Consider the following 22,834-nt stretch of genomic DNA (forward strand, 5'->3'; position numbering starts at 1 on the left):
GACTTCATGATCTTTTTTTATTTGATCCGACCTTCTTTCCAACAAATACATATCTCAATCTCATCTCAATTATCTGTCTCCATATCTCTGTTTGTCTTAAAGCACTGCAGGGTGTTTTGGACCAAACGTGGCTATGCCATGTCAATTAAAAACTGATCAATATATCTTATCATTCCATGGTTCTCTTGCAGCTTAGGGTTTCCTCCATCACTCTAAGCACGCAATAATGCCATTATAGGTGTTTGATCATTGCTTATTTTAAGAGATGTTACTGTATTAACAGTATCCTGTATTGTATTGTATTGTATTGTATTGTATTGTATTGTGTTGTATTGTCTTCATTTTTTTAATACTTACAAAATTAATAATACTTAATTTTTTGTATTTTTGTTACATATTATTGCATGTTATTTTATTGGTTTATTTATTTTTTTGTTCTTTGCTTTATTGTTTTTATTTGCTTGTTTGTCTATTTATTACAAATTTGTTATTCATTTGGTATAATTATTTAATCTGCAAATTTTTTTTGCACAATTATTTTTCTGCTTTATTTATTTTGTTTTATTTCTCTGCATATTTATTAGCAAATTTCCTACATTTCATTTTCTGATTTATTTCTCTGCATTTATATTAGATTTTTTTCTTATTTATTTATGCTTTATTTAGCACTTATCTATTTAGCTTATCTAATTAATTTATATAATTTATTTGCAATTTTTTATTTACACATTTTGCTTTTCTGCTTTATTTACTTATTTATTTTTCTGAATAATTATTAGCTCATTACCTGCATTTAATTTGAATTATTTCTCTGCATTTGATTATTTCTTGTATTTGTAATTTTCCTTGTTTATTGTCATGCTTTTTATGTGCTTTATTTTGCACGTGTCTATTTAGTTTGTATAATTAAATTATTTGTTTGTTTTATTTAGTTTATTTGCTTATTCATTTATTTATTTGCTCATTTAATTTAATTTTAATGATTTATAAAAACCGATTCTAACAGACTGATGCATTCAGGTGAAATCTAACACCACTTTTACAACTCTTTAAGGCTTTACTCAACAGCCACAATTATGTTAATAGCTTTTAATTATCTTCCTTCAGTTATTCGGCTAATCAACCAATCTAGATGTGCTTTTAATGGAATACATAATCAGCATATCAAAATAAATTTGTTTGAACTTTGATAATAAAAATATAGAAGCCCAATGTTCATTGGCTTCAGTTTATCATCAGGATTTGATTCTCCTTTTGGATGAGGGGTCTTTATTTGACAGCACGCCGACATTCCTCTGGATTTTTATCTTCTCAGAGATGCATTAAACGTGCTTTCAGTTAATGAGTTACATCTCCAGCACATACCACATTGCAGCACTTCTCTTAGAGATAGAAAACACACACTAATTAATACAGAAAAGCGACTGAATCCTAGACATATATCGTGTATTTCCTACTCTGTTCTGGGTTTAGTTTTTCTATTTGGCTCCAGGTTGTTCTTCCATGTTGTGCATAACACACGGCAGACACATTATTTATACTACTCTGCAGCTGAATTCTTGATTCTGATTGGCTGTGCAATTGTTTTCTTAAAAAAAGGCAAAACAAAGCAAAAAGCTAAAGTAGTTCCAGACAGATTTTGTGCACATAACAGTTTCATATCACTACTCTCAATGATTTCAGCAATTACACAGCCTACAGAAGTTTTAGAAAGACAATATTTTGGGTGAGATGTATAAGAAACTTGCAGTTTGAGGATGAAAGCTTGACTGCTTTCTGAAATACAGCATCTGAACAGTGTCTTTAGTTGTGCCAATCATTTTATAAGCAGGTTTTGGTTGCTACTTATTCACATCAAAAGTAGCCCAATGGCCAATCAAGCTAGCCCAAAGCAAGCCCAATCCTTAAACTCATTCATTCATATTCTTTTCGGCTTAGTCCGTTTATTGATCAGGGGTTGGTTGACACAGCGGAATGAACCAGCATCGGTTTTCCGCAGCGGATGCCCTTCCAGCTGCAAACAAACTCTGGGAAACACTCATACACCATTGCATTCACACACATACACTTCGGCTAATTTAGCTTACTCAATTCGTCTATAGCGCATGCCTTTGGACTGTTGGGGAAACCGGAGCACCCGGAGGAAACTCACACCAACACTGGAAGAACATGCAAACACCATGCGGACACTGGCCGTCCAGGACTGAGTTTGGACATGCCTGCACTATGCCTACAAAAAATCATAACAAGGCAAAACTTGTCAAATGTCTTAAATACAATGTCTGAATAATGGCTTTAGGTGTTGGTCGTCATCATTATATAAGGAGAATAAATAACTTTTTGCTGTTTAATTATTATTTTAAATAATTCATCACCACCACAGATGCGTGTTATTCCTCTTATTATATAGTTATAACTATTCAGTGGCCCTGTTGTCGATTATTGTGTTTATAATTATGTTGTCACTCCTTATTTTAGGGTGCAATTCTCACTATTAGGACACCATTAACTAAAGGCTTATTCATACTTCTGCATCGAGTGATCGACGTGACCACCGGCACATGCCTTGCACGTAGTCGTGCATTTATACTTCTGTATTTGTGTTCCTCTGCAATGACACTGCCGCTAGCTGGCAGGAGGTTTTTGTTTTTATTTCTCTATATCAAGTTTCATCGCTGGTGTTTTGTCGGGACTTGACACTTGTAAACACTCGCTCCATCGGGCTTGCAGCTCTCAGCACCGCCCACACCTCACTGCTACCAGGCCGACCAATCACAGAGCTTGTGCTGCGTCGTTGCGATGAGTGGGCACATTTTTTGAGAGGTGCGTGTTAGTCAGCCACGCCAAGGGCTAAGCAACGTAACACAGAAGTATGAATCAGCCTTAATAGTTTAGCTCAATAAACTCATAATTTGCTGCTTATTAATAATTAGTAGTGAGTTTTAGGTATTGGAAATGATTAGGGATGTGGAATAAGGGTGCTTTCATACTAGGACTTTTGGTCCGCACCCGGGCTCATTTGACATCATAGTACGGTACGTTTAGCTAGTGTGAACTTGTCTTCTGAACTCGGATGCGCACTCGTGAACCATACCTTAGTCCGCCTGAAAGAGGTGGTCTGGGGTACAGTTCATGCGAAATCTGGTACGGTACACTTCTGATGGGAATGCAATCGTACCAAATAACGGAAGTGAACCGCCAACTGTACAACAAACTATTGTTTTCATTACGTTCGTTTGTGTGTGTCTGTGTCACGTTTTGTATCTTGGTGACCCGCGCGGGACTAAGCCAGGGCAAACACAGCAATACACAGTGATGTCTGCTTGTCTCCTCGAAAAACAGCTTCTGCAGACACTGTGTGATGTTCTGAATGTTTATAATATTTTTGCGGCGGATGGATGCGAGTCGCTTTCTGTATCCCCAAAACCAAAAGCTTCAGTTAAAGCAGAATGACCACAATGTGCGGACGCTAGGGGTGTAACGATTTATCGTTGTACGATTTATTGCGATGCAAAAATGTCACAATATGCATCGTGGCGTTATGACGATTTGATTACGATATGACGTCCGTTTTCTCTTATTAGTTGAGCACTTTGCACGTGAGCTACATTCCACCTGCTGTCGCACGTGAGTTCAGATTGCAGCAGCAGTAATGTAACAGACCAAGATGAGTGGAGCTGAAATAGAGGATGGCCCATCCTCTCAAAATCAGACGTCTGGCAACATTTCGGTTGTACAATCATTGCTTTAGACTCGTCCGCTTTTTGACACGCATACTGGGTCAAACATCCTAAGTTTTAAAGTCTTCACAGTGATTTACATACTTTGCACAGCTACAGGGATACCTCCTAATGGTGTTGAAAGAGTCACATACTGTATTTATAAGGTACAATTCACCCTAAAATATCATTCTGTCTTCATATAATGTTCCCGCCGCAAAATCACACATGATGTGAGCTGACCGTGAGCTGTTACTACAGAGGGAGGATGATAGACGCGCGCGTATGGCAAGCCGTTTTAGCATTTAAACCTTTGTTCTGACTATCCATAAATATATTTTGAGATATCTCTAATTATATTTTGACTAGTCATAATTATAATTCAACTAGTCAGAATGAAAATTAGAGATATCTGCAATTACAATTGTACTAGTACGAAATCAGATTGGAGATATCTGCAAATATATTATGACTAGTCATATTCCTCCATTGACTTCCATTGAAAAATATTTGCAGATATCTCTAAATGAGTTTTGACTAGTCACAATTGTAATTAGAGATATCTCTAAATGAATTTAATTAAATATGAATTAAACACCTGGAAATGTGGATTTTTTTTTGCACACACAAAAAACGCAAGTGACCAAGCAAAGCCTTAAGCTCTTACTGTTAAATTCAGTTGAATAGAAAGCTTATTTTTTTTGCACCTTTACTTAAATTGTTCCTTAATTTTGTCTCTGTCATTTCAATAATATTTTTAAGAAGTTTTTAAATTGTTTTTTTGTCCAGAGACAGGCCTGTTTAATTTATTTTCTTAAAGAAGGTTCAGTTTTACAAGTTGAAACAAAAGAAATACATAAAAAATAGTTTACTTGGTAAAATTTGCATTTCAGTTTAATTATTAATTTTTATTCCAAATATCGTGATACATATCGAATCGTGAACATTATATCGTGATACACATCGTATCGTGAGCTGAGTGTATCGTTACACCCCTAGCGGACGCCTTTCCATTTCGGCGCTTGCTTTCGTGACCGTCACTTAGCAACAGCCATAAACAAAACAGCAGCTTGATGAGAAAAGCGTACCGGGGTTCAGAAGGAAAAAAGACGGCATGAACACAAACCAACTGAGAAGGTGCAAGGGAGGACAATCGAACTTGGGTACGATCCAGGCAACTGAACCAAGTGTGAAAGCACCCTAAGATTGTCAATATTTTAATAATAGGCTGGTAGTAAACCACAAGTTATGAAGTGAGATTTAATTTAAGTGTTACCAATTATCTAAATAATTATTTAAAACAGAGCATTTACACTTTTTTTTTTGCTTTTATTAATGATCTAGCCACGTAATTTCTTGATTATTCCATTGGTTTCAGTCATTCTTGTGACTCCAATACAAAGTAATGTTTAAAATATTTCAATGTAATGAAAATTTTGCGTGAAAATCCATCAAAACATGCTGATTTGTTTGCTGGCGTCTGCATGCTTGTTTTTTGTCATCACCTGAGCCAGGTTGATTGTTTTGTTCCTCGTTAAGACATTAATTATAAGCTGTTAATAACGACACGTGCTAGACAAAGCTGTACAGCGCTTTAGTTGGGTTGTTGTTTCCTCTCCAGCTCCAGGTATTTCTTCCGACCCTCATCAGAGAATCGTGCATCAAATGAGCGCAGCAGTGCACGACAGACGCGTCTGTGATTTATATTGCATTGATGGTGTTTCTTCAACACAGCTTGAGCACTCGATTCAAAACAGGAAACACGCTGCAAATTTATTCCCCATGGCAGAGAGAGTGTGGCTGTGTGAAAACAGCCTTCAACTCCAATTAAAGTTTGAGATGACTTGAGTGGCTGGAAAAAGAAATAAGAAGAAGAAGAGAAGAGGTACAAATGTGTTTTTGAGAGCGTTCTCGATTTCTTGTGTATCCGCTGAAATAATGTGATGTATTTAATCACCACTGAAAGTGCTGCTCGGCTGTTCGCTTTCACTTTGTGAATTGTTCAGATGTTAAATCTAGAATTTTTAGCTGTTTTTGTTCTTGTGTGTGGTGATGTTCAATGAGATTGAGCCATGTTATTGATCTTTTATGAATTAATTTCTCTTCTGGTGTTCTATGTGGCATTATCAGCTGTTTTTGAACTTGTTTGTAGTGATGTTTAATGAGATTGAGCCATGTTATTTAGCTTTTGTCCATTCATCTTATGTAGCACTTTAACCTGACATTTATTGCTGTTGTTACAGAGATATAGATGTTTATTTAGGCATTTTATTCAGGCATTTGTTTATTTTTATAGCAGTTGATGTTTTAATCCATATAGCCTTTTTTTATTCCTGATTTTATAGTTTTGTTATAGTATAGTGTCTGTCTGTTGTTTATGCAGGCATAAAACTCTTTATTGAATCTCTGTTTTTTTTTGTCAGCCTGTTATTGTGATATATAAAAATATATACTGTATGTATGTATGTGTGTGTGTGTGTGTGTGTGTGTGTGTGTGTGTGTGTGCGTGCGTGTGTGTGTGTGTGTGTGTGTGTGTGTGTGTGTGTGTGTGTGTGTGTGTGTGTGTGTGTGTGTGTGTGTGTGTGTGTGTGTGTGTGTGTGTAGCTCCTCTGAATTATTATAATTTCTGTTTAACAAAGACCAGATTTTTTTTTTTCCACATTTCTAATCATAATAGTTTTAATAACTCATTTTTAATAACTTATTAAATTTATCTTGCCATGATGACAGTAAATAATATTTGACTAGATATTATTTCAAAACACTTTTATACAGCTTAATGTGACATTTAAATGCTTAACTAGGTTAATTATTCAGGTTAGGGTAATTAGGCAAGTTATTGTATAATGATGGTTTGATCTGTAGACTAACGAAAAAAATATAGCTTAAAGGGGCTAATAATATCCCTAAAATAGTTTTTAAAAAAATGAAAAACTGCTTTTATTTTAGTCGAAATCAAATCCAAAAAGACTTTCTCCGGAAGAAAAAATATTATCAGACATACTGTGAAAATTTCCTTGCTCTGTTAAACATTATATATATATATATATATATATATATATATATATATATATATATATATATATATGTGTATATATATATATATATATATATATATATATATATATATATATATATATATATATATATATACTTGTTTATTTGTTTATTTTTTGTTTTATTTAACCATTATTAGGCATTTATTATTTATCTTAATTATTTTGCAAATAATTATTTATTTACAGTTTATGGGCATATATTTATTTTTGTTTCATTTTGATCTATTTGCTTAGCTTATGTATTAATTTATTTTTAGTCTGCAATATGTCTATTTATTAATATACTGTAGCTTTCTGATTGTTCTTTGTTTGTTTTATATATTTAATTATTTTTTACTGTCTTGATAATGTTCATTTGCAAAATAAGCATTCAGACAGTTTGTCTGTTAATATACAACATTTTATAAAAAAAAAAAAATATATATATATATATATATATATATATATATATATATATATATATATATATATATATATATATATATATATATACATATACACTTATTATTTATTTATTTATTTATTATTTATTTATTTATCATTATTTTTTCCCTATCTATTTAACCCCCATGACTGTGCTCAGTTTTTTTCTGGAGTGATATAAAAAGATTTCCAAATTGCCACTGTACAAATCTTTGACTAACATTAATCAAAAGCATGCAAAACAAGCAAATGTGCCATTCTTAACCTAATCAATCAACCAGTGAATAAGATGATAAATATAAGTAAATTTTTTGGACTCTGCATATCTCGTTGCAGTGTGTTACATTTCCCCGTCTCCTCCTTAACATCAAATCTTTTCCCCTGAAGGTAAGATGTCAGACAGCCGTGCGCTGCGCAAACAACAACAGCTCGACAACCTGCTGGCGATGGTGTTGAATCAGGCCCAGCCGGGACACACAGTGGTGGATTTCTGCAGCGGAGGGGTACGTCAGATGACATTTCCGAAAAGCCCTGGACTCTTTTTCTGTTTTCTTCAGAGACTCGGCATGCGTGTCAGTAAAGCATCTGCTCTCCTCGTATAATCTGGGGACGAGCTCTTGTTATTCTGTGCATACATATAAGCCCTGATGTTACTGCTCGCGGGCAGCGGGTCAATATTCACAGGGGTTTTTTTGTGAGCACGCTTTGATCCAATGAGCTGTTTTTCCAAATTTTTTTCCCTCTGTTTGTTTTCTCAGGGGCACGTTGGGATTGTTTTGGCCTACATGCTTCCTAAATGTCAGGTAAGGCTTTCTGATTTGTTCAAGTGTAGCGAGGTTTGAGTTAACGCAGTCAAAGAAAAGAAACTAAATCTGTCTTCATCGCTGCTGACCTCATTTGTAGACACTGGAAAAATGCCACACTTTCTTTCTCTCAAAGACTTGAGGAACCACCGTCATGCATTACTAAATGACTGTTAAGCATCTTTTATTGCACTGAACTGTTTTATTGTACTGTAATTAGACAATGTTTTAATCAGAGGTGTGATAACTGTCACACAATTTTGGCCTTAAAATTTAAAACTGCATATGATATGTATTACTAATCACACAACTTATGTCTTATGTTGAATGGGGAAGATATAGGTTTTTCTTTTATGTCAAAAATCATGAGGATGTTTAGTAAAGATGATTTTTTTTCTAAAATTATTTGTACATTTTCTGCTGTATATCAAAACTTAGCTATGCACAAGCTTTATTTAGACGGATTTAAACAGTTTTCTCAGTAGTTCGTTTTTTTTCTGACCTCAGATTTGACAACAAAGAATTGGCATAATATTATCCTATCATTGCAGACCATATACATATGCATACAATGCAAATCTGGTTTATTCAGCTTTCATGTGATGCTTTGTGAAAAATGTACACGTTATGACTGGTTTTGTGTAACACTTTCAGTCGTTTTCTTTAATGATTATGATGAACCACAATTCAAAAATCTGATTTTCATTAGTTTATCTAGGGTAATTTTTTATTACTAATTGCTAATTCATTGAGTTTGTCAAGAAAAGCTTAGGTTTAGACCAAAAATATTTTGTATTAAACATCTTAACATTAAATATCATTGACTGGTTATTATTTTAAAAAAATAATAAATGAACAAACAAACGAACGAATGAATGAATCAAATAACAAATAAATGATCAAACAAATTAATGAACGAGCAAACGAATGAACGAACAATCAAACCTGTACTAATTTTTTAAAATTTGGTTCTAGTGTTAGTCTGAAATGTATTCAAATTGTCTTGAAATGTTCAAACTTTTTTGTTCTTTGTTGTATTTTTCTTGTAATTGTGGTTTGTTCTGCCAATATCACAAATATGTGAATGAACAAAAGAGCAAAAAGAAAGAAAGAACAAACTAGTTATTGAATGAATGAACAAATTATTGAACAAATGAAAAAACAAACAAATGAACGAACAAAAGAATTAATCAAAATAAAGAAATGAAAGAACAAATGAAAGTTCAAAGCAATAAACGAATGAAGGAACAAACAAAAGAATGAACGAAAGAAAGAACGAACAAATAAATGGAAGAACGAACAAACTAAAGAACAATAATAAACAAAAAAGCAAAAAACAAACGTAAAAAACTAATTATTAAATGAATGAACAAACAAATAAATGAATGAACAAACGATCAATGAAAGAATTAACCAATTATTGAATGAACAAAGGAACCAATTAATGAAAGAACAAACAAATGAACAAACTACCAAATGAATGAACGAACAAACAATCAAACGAAAGATCGAACAAATTATTGAATGAATGAAAGAACGAACAAATGAAAGAACTACTAAATGAATGAACGAACAAACAATTTAATTGAAAAAATTAACAAATTATTGAATGAATAAAAGAACGAACAAAAGAACAAAGGAAGGAACAGAATGAACAAATGAATAAACAAGCGAACAAATAAATGAACAAATGAATAACAAAAGAACAAATGAACAAATACATGAACGAATGAATGAAAAACACTAGCAACAAATGAGCAAAAAAATGAACGAATGAACAACTGAACAAACAAAGGAACGAACAATTCAAGCATTAACGAACAAAGGAACGAACGAATGAACAAATCTCTCTCTTCAAATCTACTTTCACCAGCTCAGACAGGCAAATCAACTCAGTACGTCTTCAGTATTAAAGTAATGGGCATTTGATGGTTCAGTGGAGTATCAGGTAGACGTTCAGAAGATGTGCTTCCTTTTCCCTCCAGATTTGCTTTCCTTTTGATGAAATGGCTTTTCAAAGAAGAACACCTGAAATTAATCAATGAGCAATTTGGACATGAAGCAGTAAGCTGTAAGAGATATACACAGCATGGCATGATGAAATGTCCTGTTTTTTTGTCATTGATCAGGTTATCCTTGTTGAAAATAAAGAGGAGTCTCTGATCAGGGCCAGAGAAAGAAGCGCTCAGCTCACATTGACAAACATCGGCTTCATCCAGACTAACCTGGACTATTTCACTGGAAACTTCAACATCGGAGTGAGTGATATTTGTTTGTAAACATTAGAGGTTTCTTTAGGTAATATGTTGTTGTTGTTTTTGCAGCGAAGATGTGCTTAGTCTAAGCAATAACAACAATCTTATTGAAATATAAAATGACTTAAATTTGAGATTAAATGTTAAATGTTATTAAATATTTATTTATTTTTATTTAATTTATATATATTCATTCATTTTCTTTTCGGCTTAATCCCTTTATTATTCTGGGGTTGCCGCTGTGGAGTGAACCGCCAACTTATCCAGCATATGTTTTACGTAGCGGATGCCCTTTCATCTGCAGCGCATCACTGCGAAACATCCACACACACTCATTCACACACATACACTATGGACAATCTAGCTAACCCAATTCACCTTTAGTGCATGTCTTTGGACTTGTGGGTTTTTGTTTTTATTTATTTATTTATTTTTATTTATATAATTATTTATTTAATTATTTATTTAAATGTATAAAAAAATTATTAGTTATATATATTATTAGTTGTATTAATATATGTATTTATTTTTATTTATATATTTATTTTATTTAAATTGATTTATTTATTTTTGTTTATGTATTTACCTATTTTTTATTTATTTTATATATTTATTTTTATTTATTTATTTGTGTGCAACCCATCTCTGGGAAACATCCACACACACTCATACACTATGGACAATTTAGCCTACCCAATTCACCTGTGCCGCATGTCTTTAGACTGTGGGGGAAACTGGAGCACCCGGAGGATGCAAACGCGGGGAGAACTTGCAAACTCCACACAGAAACGCCAACTGACCCAGCCGAGGCTCGAATCAGCGACCTTCTTGCTGTGAGGCGACAGCTCTACCTACTGCGCCACTGTGTCGCCATGTATATAGTAATATATGTTATTATTAGTAGCATTATCAGTAGCAGAAGTAATAGTCGTAGTGAAATAATTTTTATTTATTTTTTATTTTTTTCCAAACATTATAAGAATGAAACTGTACATTTGTTCTTATTAATATGCACTTATTAAAACATACAGAAGAGTAAATGATCATACACAATTTCATTGCTTTTAAATCATTGAGAACTATATAAAAAACTATATAATAGAAAATGAAAAAAAGATATAAAAGGGCAATTAAGGAGTATTTTGGGACTCCACCCTGAGCTGTTTAAAATGTCATCAGATAATTCTTGTAGTTAATATGCCTGATGAAAACTTTTAGCATTATTACACTGAATAATATTTTAGTGGATTTTTTTTAATGCTTAGTTATTTTAGTAAAATCTTAAACAGGATACATTCTAATGTACGCAAATGTTGTGATTGGCTCACCTCAAATTCCCTAAAACTTAACATGGACAAAACTGAGATCATTTTTATTGGCACCCCAGCACTTACCAGCAATGTTTCCACCAGTTATTCCTGTGAGATTGCTGGCTTGCACAATAAAACATCTACTTCTGTAAAAAAATTAGGTGTAATCTTTGACTCCACGCTGTCTTTTCAGTCTCACATTAAATCTGTCACTAAATCTGCATTCTTTCACTTACGTCGCATTTCACAACTGCGTCCCTTCATCAGTAGCAAGGATGCTGAGACTGTCATCCATGCATTTGTCTCCTCACGCATCGACTACTGTAATGCTCTTTTCATTGGCCTGCCTGCCAGCCTCATCTCCAGATTACAGTATATTCAAAACTCTTCAGCTAGAATACTCACTCATACCAAACGTTCGACTCACATAACCCCAATCTTGTATGATCTTCATTGGCTCCCGGTTGCATACCGCGTTAAATTCAAAATTCTCCTCCTTGCATTTAGATCCTTAAATAACCTAGCACCCTCCTATCTCTGCAACATGCTTGTCCCCGACACCCCAACTCGCTCTTTACAGTCTGCTGACTCTGGCCTTCTTGCTGTCCCTCTGTACCGCCTCTCTTCAATGGGGGGTAGATCATTTAGTGTTATTGCACCCAAACTCTGGAACTCTCTACCACGCTCACTCCGCTCTGCTAATAATATCTCTGAATTCAAATTCTTACTTAAGACTCACTTATTTTCTGAATGCTTTGCATCTGATCTGCCAAACTGACCACTTAATCTGATCCACCTCCACTCTGCTCATATGTCTCTTAGGTCTTGTTTGTGTAATTCCAGTTTGTTATATTTGACCTCATGTATGTTTGTTTATCTTTTTGTTGCATTCCTTGTAAAGTGTCCTTGAGCTCTGGAAAGGCGCTATATAAATAAAAATTATTATTATTATTATTATTAACAGTGCTGCAACACAGTACTGGCAAAACCACTATACACACTTTTTTACACACACACACAGACTCATACACTACGGCCAAACCAGTTCAAATTCAATTCACCTTTGGTGCATGCCTTTGGACTGTGGGGGAAACCGGAGCACCCGCAGGAAACCCACGAGAACATGGGGGAGAACATGCAAACTGATCCAGCCGAGGCTCAAACTAGTGACCTTCTTGCTGTGAGGCGACAGTGCTAACCACTGAGCCGCCCTTATTTGTTTATTTATTTATATATTTTTTCTAAATTGTTCATTATATTTGCTCATCCCTTTTTAAACCCTTATTTTCATGTAGTCCCAGGCATTCGGACACCACTGTATCCTTTCATCGTTAATTGTTTTTGCTTACAGCGTTTGTTCTTGCAATGAGCAGTTTCAGTAATTTCTCATAAGCAACCTTTATCTTTCTTTGTTCTTTGCCAGAAGGTATAGGTCTCTCTGCATTTGCATTGCATTGTCTTTTTTAAACGGATGTATCCTGGCACTCTCTAGCTGCAGCTTGTTTAATTCTCCCTGCCGTCCATATTAATTATGCATTTGTCCTTTTTATTTCCTTTCAAAAGCGAGTGGGATTCTCATTACCGTGTTTTGAGTGATGAAATTGGCTCTTTGACAAGATGCTGTCCGACTTACCCAAGCATTACCACTACATTTATTTCCAAATGAGACGTCCGGCACTAACTCTAAAACAATACTGTCATCTCCATATGATAATTATTCACACACACTTTATTTGGTTTTCTCTTATTATCTGTTTGGCCAGACAACATAACCACAAGCAGATTAGTTATTAGCATAGACTGTAAAAGATATGGACGTAGTATCTGTGACGTCAACCGAAGGTTTCTGAAGAGTGCAAAGGAAGCTACGAGTAGGCGTGGCCAACTGTTGCCATTTTGTTTGTGCTTCATTACACCGACTGGGGGATAAATGAGACAGGCCTTTTGTTTGGGATAAATGCTTAATACTTCATTATTTGCGACTTGTTTGTGTTCTGACCACATTTGCTCGATTGTATACCAAATCAGTAAAGTGTTTAGTCTTTTAAAAACAATGCTGTAATACATTGAGCCACTAAACATTGCATTTATGATGCTGGAGAGTACCTTCCTGCAGATTTCAGTTGCAACCCATATCAAACACACCTGAACCGATTAATTAGGACCTGAACACCATGTGATAATTACAGGCAGGTGTGTTTGATATGGGTAGCAACTGAAATCTGCAGGAAAGTGGCTCTCCAGGAACATGGGTTGGCCACCCTTGCTTTAAGGTCTTACTGTGCGTTTACACCGAAGGCAGCGAGTGCGTCAAAGGTCACTCTGGCTGCCCTGGCGACAACGCTGTCTGCCTTCAGCTCCGGCGGCGAGAGCGTCAAATTTCACTACATTGATCTTGTATTTAAAGGGGCTGTTGCAGCATATCATTTACATTCCTGCAAAAAACATGCTTTCTAGCGGGAAAATTTAGCACACTTCTTATCAAATTCATTTAACAATGGAAGATCAAGTTGCGTGTGGTGTGGCTTTGCTCCACTTAATTATCCAATAGGGATGTAACGGTATACCTCGGTATGAATGTCACGGTACGGTATTTATTGAATCATTTACAGGAAAAACAAAACTTATGAAAATACTCCAAAAAAGTGCCAAAAGTGTCAATGACATACAAATTAGTCATCTATCTGTAAGCTTTGAAACAGGAACTTCAATTTTAATAACAAAAAAATATTAAACCATGTAAAAAAATAAAGTTTCAATTTAGTATTGTTGAAAACTCACCACATTCAACATTTAATCACTCACTCACTTAGATAGTGATGGGCTTTAAGGAAAATTATCTTATAACTATAATCTGGTAAAAGCTGGTATCTCTGGGTATTTACAATGTCCTCTGCAACAGAAAAAACCCCTCTCATTTGGGACTGAGGTTTCTGGGATAGAGAGATATGACTTGGCCCAGGTTGACAGCAGTGGGTAACGTTGTGCATTGTCTTTCCCCCACTTGAGAGGACAAGCCATGAGTGAGATAGAGGTCTCTTTGCGGTACAAGTCAACATCTGCATCAATCTGAACAGTGTGCTGTGTTTCTGCAGTCCCCAAGACTGTTATTACTCGTATTCCCCAACTTGCAGGCACGTGCACACATAGGGCTCAACCTGTGCAGTGCACATGCCCTTTTTAGTCTTGGATAGAAAGTTCCCTTCCAAAATGATCAAAAGTGCCCCCGCGACGCGACACACGCTCCGTCCCACCTTTCAGTAGGCGTGCGACAACAGCGCTCTTGAGTATGCGCGCTCAACCCCCCTCTCTGCTTTACAGTACGCGCGCGACAACACCGCTATTCAGTACGCGCGCGGCGACAACACCCGCTTTAGGTTTCGATCATCTCCAGCTCTTTCTCATCCCCGCTACTAGAAGCACACTCCATTTCCGCATTACTGGATCTGTAGTGACAACAGACCGCAAAGGATGATGGCCACGCATGGGCTAATGGGAATTGTAGTTTCCGCTCGTTCGCTTCATTCGCCTGAGCAAATTTTCTCAGAAGACCTATAGTTTTACCGAGTCATGCGACTACGGTAATATCTAAAAAAATTAATATTGCGGTATGACGGTATTTACAATACCGTTACATCCCTATTATCCAATGTTTCCATATGTCTGAAATATCCTGAAGCACCAATACTGTTTTGTACTGTCGCGTGTGATTCCCGATGTTTTAAAGAAAAAAAAAAACTAATCTATAACATTAATGCACATCAGTAACTCGCCAGTAACTTTTTAACATTTATTTTCCTGTAAGAAAACATCGTAAATAATTGGAAATCCGGCGACCGCAATAATTGAACCCTTGGAAACAACTGTGGTCAGAACCAAAGTTCACAGGTCTGTGTTCTCTGCACTGCTCGCAAGCGGTGGACTTCTTCATTTTGATTGCTTGTCGCCGACCCGTATCATAGCTCATTACCATAAAGTTAACTTGATTTCAACTCTTCTCGATGCCCACACCGGCGAAGACGCGCCGCGCTGATCCTTGCCGTTTATCGCCGCCGGCTCTCATTGAAAATGAATCACTTCCGTCTACTTTTATGCTCTCGCTGTTTCTGTGTGAACGTACAGTTATAAGACTGAAATATATTTACTTTTTATTGTTTGTAAATGTTGAGTTGTTTATTTAGCATACAACACTGGCAGAGTGGCTCGTTGTGAGTTGAAATATTGCAAAATCTTGCTGTGGGTTTCCATTGTGGCAAGAAAAACATATCTGAAGACAATCCTATTATATGACTTGTTTATGGAAAACAAAACAATTGTCTTAGTTTTTTTCTGCTGCATCATCTTTCGGGTGACACAGTTTGTGAAATAAATGAGGAAGTGTGTTGTTGCAGCAGTACCTGTCAGTAATGAGATGTTCAGGTCTGCAGCCTCTGGCCTCAGGGATCCTCTGAGAGCTTCGGCTGCAGGATTCAGCTTTACACACAGGTTTATCTGCGGAGGACACACACACACACATCAAACCTTCACTGCTCCCGCTATGCAGGATTTTTTTTTTTTTTTTTTGGGGCAACAGGAACAGTCATGGGAAACCAGAGATTTACATCAAACCATTTACAAAAACATGTATGAAGATTACCATCCTAGGATTATCTAAAAAGCCTAGGTCTGTGTGTGCGTGTGTGTTTGTGTTTGAGAAACTGTTTATTCCATGTTAATCCGATTTTATTTTCATTTTTACCCAAGTTATCAGCAAAAAAACGTACATCTTAGCTAGGGGTGTTAAACTCAAATTGGCGGGGCACCATATCACTGACTGATAATTCATAAAAAGGCTGATTAAAGGGCACCTAGGTTACCCCTTTTTTCAGATTTAATATGAGTCTTTTGTGTCTCCAGAATGTGTCTATAAAGTTTCAGCTCAAAACACCCGTCAGATTTTTTATTATACCTTTTATAAGTCTCTATCCTATACCTTTTTGCATCAGGTGGCGGTTTTGTTGTACTGCACCTTTAAGGCTTGTCTGTTTCTACATGCCTTAATCTCCTCCCTCGTCTGTTTCAGACAACAGACAGACTTAAAGGAAGCAGATCTCACATAGCGTTTGTGAGAAATACTACAGTAAGAACTTTACCAATGAGTATTTGTTGTGAAGTTGCAACGATGAGTCACACACAATGTCGTTACAAAGTTCATACACACACACACACACACACACACACACACACACACACACACACACACACACACACACAGTGCGCACATTTAGCTTTGCACTCTTTTTGCCCGCAAATGTGACAGGATAGAGGTTAATGTCCACTGCTGTATGCATATCTGTTATGTTAATGTACAAAATAAACCTGATTTAACGTCCACAAGCCGGATCGAAGCGTCTTCTTTTGTTATTGTTCTGACACGCGGCTGTGCTGATGAAGTACAGCTGAAGTGAATCGCTGTAATTCATTAAACACGTTTTAAAACATTTTAAACTTGTAAAACTCACTCTTGATCAAATTTGATGATGATTGATGATCCTAGCAAACTGAACAGACACTTTATTCCCGGTTGCTTTCCGCACGTCTTGTTTTGTTGACATGATTATACGCGTGACTACCGGGACATGTTAATGCGCGCTGCTGTCAATCAATTTGGTGGGCAGGGGGACCACACTCCTACATCAAGTTACGGTCTGTCTCAAAACCACTCCAATTGGTCCACCGTTTTTATGTTGTTAAATTGAAAAAAAGGACTGGCTGTGTTTATTTCACCCCAATATGACGGTCTTTTCACCTTATTCTCCGCAGACGAGCGGGCGCTGACATTTGAATTTTTTTGGCACAAGACTTCCGGTCTCATTCACTTCCATTCATTTTTAGACATTAAAAACTGCTCGTTTCGCTGTTTAATGTTGTAAACTGATATTTCCTTGTTATATTATTCTACTTGGTCTGTATAGTCATGCAAACATTTGTTTGTAGAGCAAGTAGTTTGACCGTTTTTTGCCGTTTATTATTCCTTGTCATTTCTCCCATAGGCGACTGAAACGGAAGTTCTAAGACAATCGCGAAAACAGGCGCACTTCCGCGTTTTACAAAAAGGTCAATACACTATACCTACACACATGTCTGTCCAAACAGCTTGAAAAGTGGATTTTTCACCATAGCTGCCCTTTAACATTTAAGCACAATTAAAAAGTGGGAGCCTGATGTAATTGATGACTAATTGATGCACTTCCCTAGTGTAAACAATCAAAGCTCCTTTCTGTTTCTTGTTGTTCACATTAAAGGAGTAGTTTAAATTGCTATGAAAATATTACAGCATATTAATAATAATTATGTCCCAATCAATTGTTGCTAAACCAAAAGTTGAGCAGATAGTGTAAGACAACAGAAGGCAGATTGGGTAACTTTAGTGACTTTACTGGCAATTGTTCTTCTCAATATTTTTTCTTTTTTGTAAAACTACAACAAAGAGGGGGAAAATATGTATGTATTTACAAGTAAAATATATTCACATTTACTTTGGCATGTTCAATTCAGCCAGCAGTAAAACTTTAATAATGCATTTTTTTTTTTAATTTAAATCTTAATATGTATATGGGGAAAATATATAAAATGAGACCATTTTAATCTTTAGCCCACGGCTGTCAATGATGTTTGGTTTTTGGCCCTTCATACAAAAAAATTGAGCACCCCTGCTGTAGATTGCTCCTGCAAATGACAATGCATAACAAAGGGAATACGAACCCATATGAACCAGAAGTTGCTGAGACTTGTAATTCAGCTTGTAGATGTACTTTCAACTGGAATATTGAGTAGGGGGCGGAGCTTTCTTTTGGCCATCATTGCTTTCCTTATGGTGAACTAATGGTAAAAGGGGAGTAGTTACGAAATTACGAATATTAATATGCAGTTGCTACGAAAGCTCTTAAACTGACATCAACAGAAGAGCTGCCTCTCCAAAGGCAGAATGCTCAGATGGTAATATAATATTACCAAAGCAAACACTTCAAGTGGATTAAATGGCCATGGGTTATCTGTTTACCTTAATAACAACGTGAGCTAGCAAAATAAACCTTGTATTTTTTGCTTTCATGCAGATCTAAAGTACTTTTTTCTTTTTTTTTTGCTTCTGTTTCTGTACATATTGTTTTCTCCTTCGAGTGTATTGATAATTTAAGGCTCATTGCTGTGCTTTGTGTGCACACACAGGTCTTTAAAGCATTGGATTCGAGCTCGAGCTTCTTTGCTATTATTATCATCTGTGCTTTTTTCATTAGCCTAAATGATTAAAAGCTTTGCTTGCTAAAGCAGCACAGCCAGCCAGAACTGTGCGTAAAACGGATGCATACTGTTTCCCAAAGGATTACAAATGTGAAAATAGCTATTCCAGTTTTTAAAACAGTCCGTGATAAGGCTTGCAGCTATACACCAGGAAAGAAATGACTGAACGCGGGTAATGATGTGAACAGGAAGTTACGTGCTGTTTGCTCAAACTTGATTTGTTGTACCTGTTGAATGATGCCAAAACAAGCAAGCTGCTGTGTTCGGTGGCTGTGAATAATGAACTCGCGTGGTAGTTGTGAAGTTGTGCTTTTCACACCCCAGGCCAACTACTTAATTATAAAGACAGAAAAAGTCCCGTCGAGGAGAAGAAAAAGAAACCTCATCAGCAAAAAAAAAAGCAAAGGAAAACCTAATAAGAAATATGCTTTTGCAGCACGCTTTATTATTTTCCCCGTCCGCTGAATAATTTACACAAGAACAACAAGCTTGGAGGCTGACGTTAAGCTCTTTGTCAATGTCATGGGTTTTGAGAGAACTTCATTTGTTCGATCCTTCACTGCGAGAGAGAGAGAGAGACCACACAAAACTGACGCGGATTTCTCTTTATTTGCTAGCAAAGGAAAAACAAACTGGAGCTTTGTAACACTGCTTCTTTTCCCATGCCGAACAACATCCATCTGCTCTCTTGGGAAGCGGCCCACCAGCTTTGTCTCATTATGACTGTAAATTCGTTCTGGAGACACAGGATCCGACATTCCAGTGGAGGACTCGGAATGACTGTGATGTGCTTTTATACCTCTTTGCATTTGCGAAGAATTGATACTGAACTACTTGCATGCTATGCTGTGATTGCCAAGAGTGATGTCATCGTGTTAAAGGCATAGTTAAACCAAAAAATGACCTTTGGCTATCATTTACTCATCCACCACTTGTTCAAAATCAAGTTGATTTTTGTCTTGTTAAACATGAAAGAAGGTATTTTGAAGAATGTTGAAAACCTGTAACCATTAACTTTCATAGTATTTGTTTTCCTGCTATGGATGTGCTTTTGGACTTTAAATTTGTAAAGAATTGATACTGGACTATTTGCTACCATTGCCAAGAGTGATGTCATTATGTTAAAGGGATAGTTCACACCAAAAATTACATTTGACCATCATTTACTCATCCTCCTCTTGTTCAAAACCAGGTTCATTTTTGTTTTTGTTTTGTCAAACACAAGAAAAAATATTCTGAAGAATGTTGGAAACCTGTAGCCATTGATTTTTTTAATAGTATTTGTTTTCCTACTTTGGATGTCAATGGTTACAGGTGTACAACATTCTTCAGGATACAAGTCAATAAAATACTTAAACCAGGTGGATTTTTGTTTTGTCGAATGTAAAAGAAGATATTTTGAAGAATGTTGAAACTTGTAACCATTGACTTTCATAGTATTTGCTTTCCTACTATGGATATGTTTTATACCTCTGCATTTGTGAAGAATTGATAGTGGACTATTTGCTACCATGGCCAAGAGTGATGTCATCGTGTTAAAGGGATAGCTCACACAAAACATGACATTTTGCCATCATTATTCATCCTCCACTTGTTCCAAACCAGTTTAATTTTTGTTTAACATTTTTTTGTCAGCCTGAAGGTATTTTGAAGAATGTTGAAATCCTGTAACCACTGATTTTCATTATGTTTGTTTTCCCTACTATGGATGTCTGTGGTTACAGGTTTTCAACTTTCTTCAAAATACAGAACAATAAAAAGCTATTATATCTATTATATCTTAGACAGGGATGTTCAAACTCGTTCCTGAAGGGTCGGTGTCCTGGAGAGTTTAGCTCCAACCCTCATCAAACACACTTGAACCAGCAAATAAAGCCTCCTAGATATATCAGAAATTTCTTGGCAGCCGTGTTGAAGCGACTTGTAGCTAAACTCAGCAGGACACCGGCCCTCCAGGACTAAGTTTGGACACCCCTGATCTAAGAAGATATTTTGAAGAATATTTAAATGTTATTTCATTTGGTGGGAATTTATTTAATTACATTTCTTTTTAGGTATGTGTATTTAAATAGCTAGGTGTTGAGTTTCTTGTTTGGCTTTCATTGTGCTGCTTTATTTTTGTTCTATCATGAATCTTTTGTTTAGTTTTTGTTTTGTTTTAATTTCTACTTTTGCTTTGTTTTTGTTTTGCTTTTTTTTTTTTTTTTTGCTTTGTTTTAGTTAATTTTTTTGTTTTGATTTGTGTTTGGATACATTTTGGATACGTTTTTTTAAATTAAAGTTTCTGCTTTTATTTTGTTTAGTTTCTTGTTGTTTTTTGTTTTTTTTTTTTTTGTTTTTTTACTTTTTTGTGAATTGATTTTGTTTTCTGTAACAATGAAAGCGATTGTTACGTATGTAAGGAGCAGATAAAAAACACATTTTGTAGTTTTCCACTCCATTACTGTAAAGCTAAACAAAAAGTCGAAAGTGTTTTTACTTGTGCTTATTCTAAATCTTCTGAACTACTACAATGCTTTTATTTTGTTTTGCTATCAAAGTGACTCTTGATTTGCTGTATTTTTCATTTCATCTGAGAAAAGGCTTTTATTCTCATTCTTTGTACAGTAGTTGTGCATTGATTTACCCTTCAAAGTCTCTCATCCATCACAGTCAGAACTCCATGAGAATTTCATCAGTACATGGTCACTTTCTAAAAACATCTTCAGAAATCGTCCTGAGAAAACACCATCTGCAGTCCTGTCATTTCATTGCATCATTGCCAAACTTTTTGAAACGCACCTTCTGACACGCTCAAAGCCTCAAGTCTTCACGGTCGATTTTGCTTCATGTGTTGATGCGGCGTTCTGTTGTTGGCCTCCGACGTGAATGGACGCCTCCATTATGAGACGGCAGTCTACTTCAAAGAGCCCAAACCCGGCGTTAATGCAGTCTGATTAGTTTAAAGAGTGGCCCTCCAATACTCAAACACCTGCTCAGGGTTTTTTGAGAGTGGCTTTTTTCCAGATCCTGTTAAAAAGGCATTATGAACCATTTCGCTCTAATTAGCGTCTCCAGAAGTTAATTAGAATTCACACCGGATGATTTGCCAATATTGCTTTTTTTCCCTAATATACAGTTGATAGCAAATGTCAGAATAATTAGCCCTCCTGAATTAATAGCCCCCCAGTATGTTTTCTGTTTAATGGGAAGATTATTTTCAACACTTTTCCTAACAATAGTTTTAATAACTAATTTCTAATAACTGATATATTTGATCTTTGCCATGATGACAGTACATAATATTTGACTAGATATTTTTCAAGACACTAGTATTCAGCTTAAGTGACATTTAAAGGCTTAGCTATAGATTAATTAGGATAATTAAATTATTATATAACAGTGGTTAGGGATGTAACGATTTATCTGACCCACGATGCGATACAATTCCTGATACTAATCTCACGATTTACAATTTTATTGAGATTTTTTTAACAAATTTTTTTTTGAGAGAACTTTAGGTGAATAAGAGCGCTTACATTTTTTTCTCAAATACTGCACCCTTTTATATATATATATATATATATATATATATATATATATATATATATATATATATATATATATATATATATATATATATAAAATAACTGATTTGCATTTTTAATGGGAGATTTACTCCCCGTTTATGTGTAGTTAACTGGTGATCTGGGACTTTTATCCAGGACAGATTACTGTGCATATTTTAGATACATGATAATAATTATCTTTTAAATGTAATGTTTATTTAAAGAAAAGTTTTGTTTAATTAAAAAGTGCACCTATAAAGCTCACAGCAAGAAGGTCGCTGATTCGAGCCTCGGCTGGGTCAGTTGGTGTTTCTGTGGGGAGTTTGCATGTTCTCCCTGGGTTCTCGTGGGTTTCTTGCTCCGGTTTCCCCCACAGTTCAAAGACATGCGGTACAGGTGAATTGGGTAGGCTAAACTGCCTGTAATTGTATGAGTG

General features: G+C 35.6%; 1 protein-coding gene across 11 annotated transcripts in view; it reads left to right on the forward strand.

The window, feature by feature from the left end:
• The window catches only part of gstcd (glutathione S-transferase, C-terminal domain containing), a 158,396-nt gene that overhangs the window by 118,004 nt on the left and 17,558 nt on the right, over nucleotides 1–22,834 (forward strand). For all 11 annotated transcript variants that reach the window (XR_015475610.1, XR_015475612.1, XR_015475614.1 and 8 more), the window contains 3 exons: nucleotides 7,589–7,704; nucleotides 7,960–8,004; nucleotides 10,134–10,262. Coding sequence is in view for 6 of the 11 variants with exons in the window: in XM_087235346.1 (XP_087091472.1) it covers nucleotides 7,589–7,704; nucleotides 7,960–8,004; nucleotides 10,134–10,262 (290 nt within the window). In the remaining 5 variants the exon portion in view is untranslated. The remainder of the gene's footprint in view (nucleotides 1–7,588; nucleotides 7,705–7,959; nucleotides 8,005–10,133; nucleotides 10,263–22,834) is intronic.

Source organism: Danio rerio, chromosome 1, assembly GCF_052040795.2.
Source record: "Danio rerio strain M-AB ecotype USA chromosome 1, GRCz13ab, whole genome shotgun sequence".
NCBI classification, from domain to species: domain Eukaryota; kingdom Metazoa; phylum Chordata; class Actinopteri; order Cypriniformes; family Danionidae; genus Danio; species Danio rerio.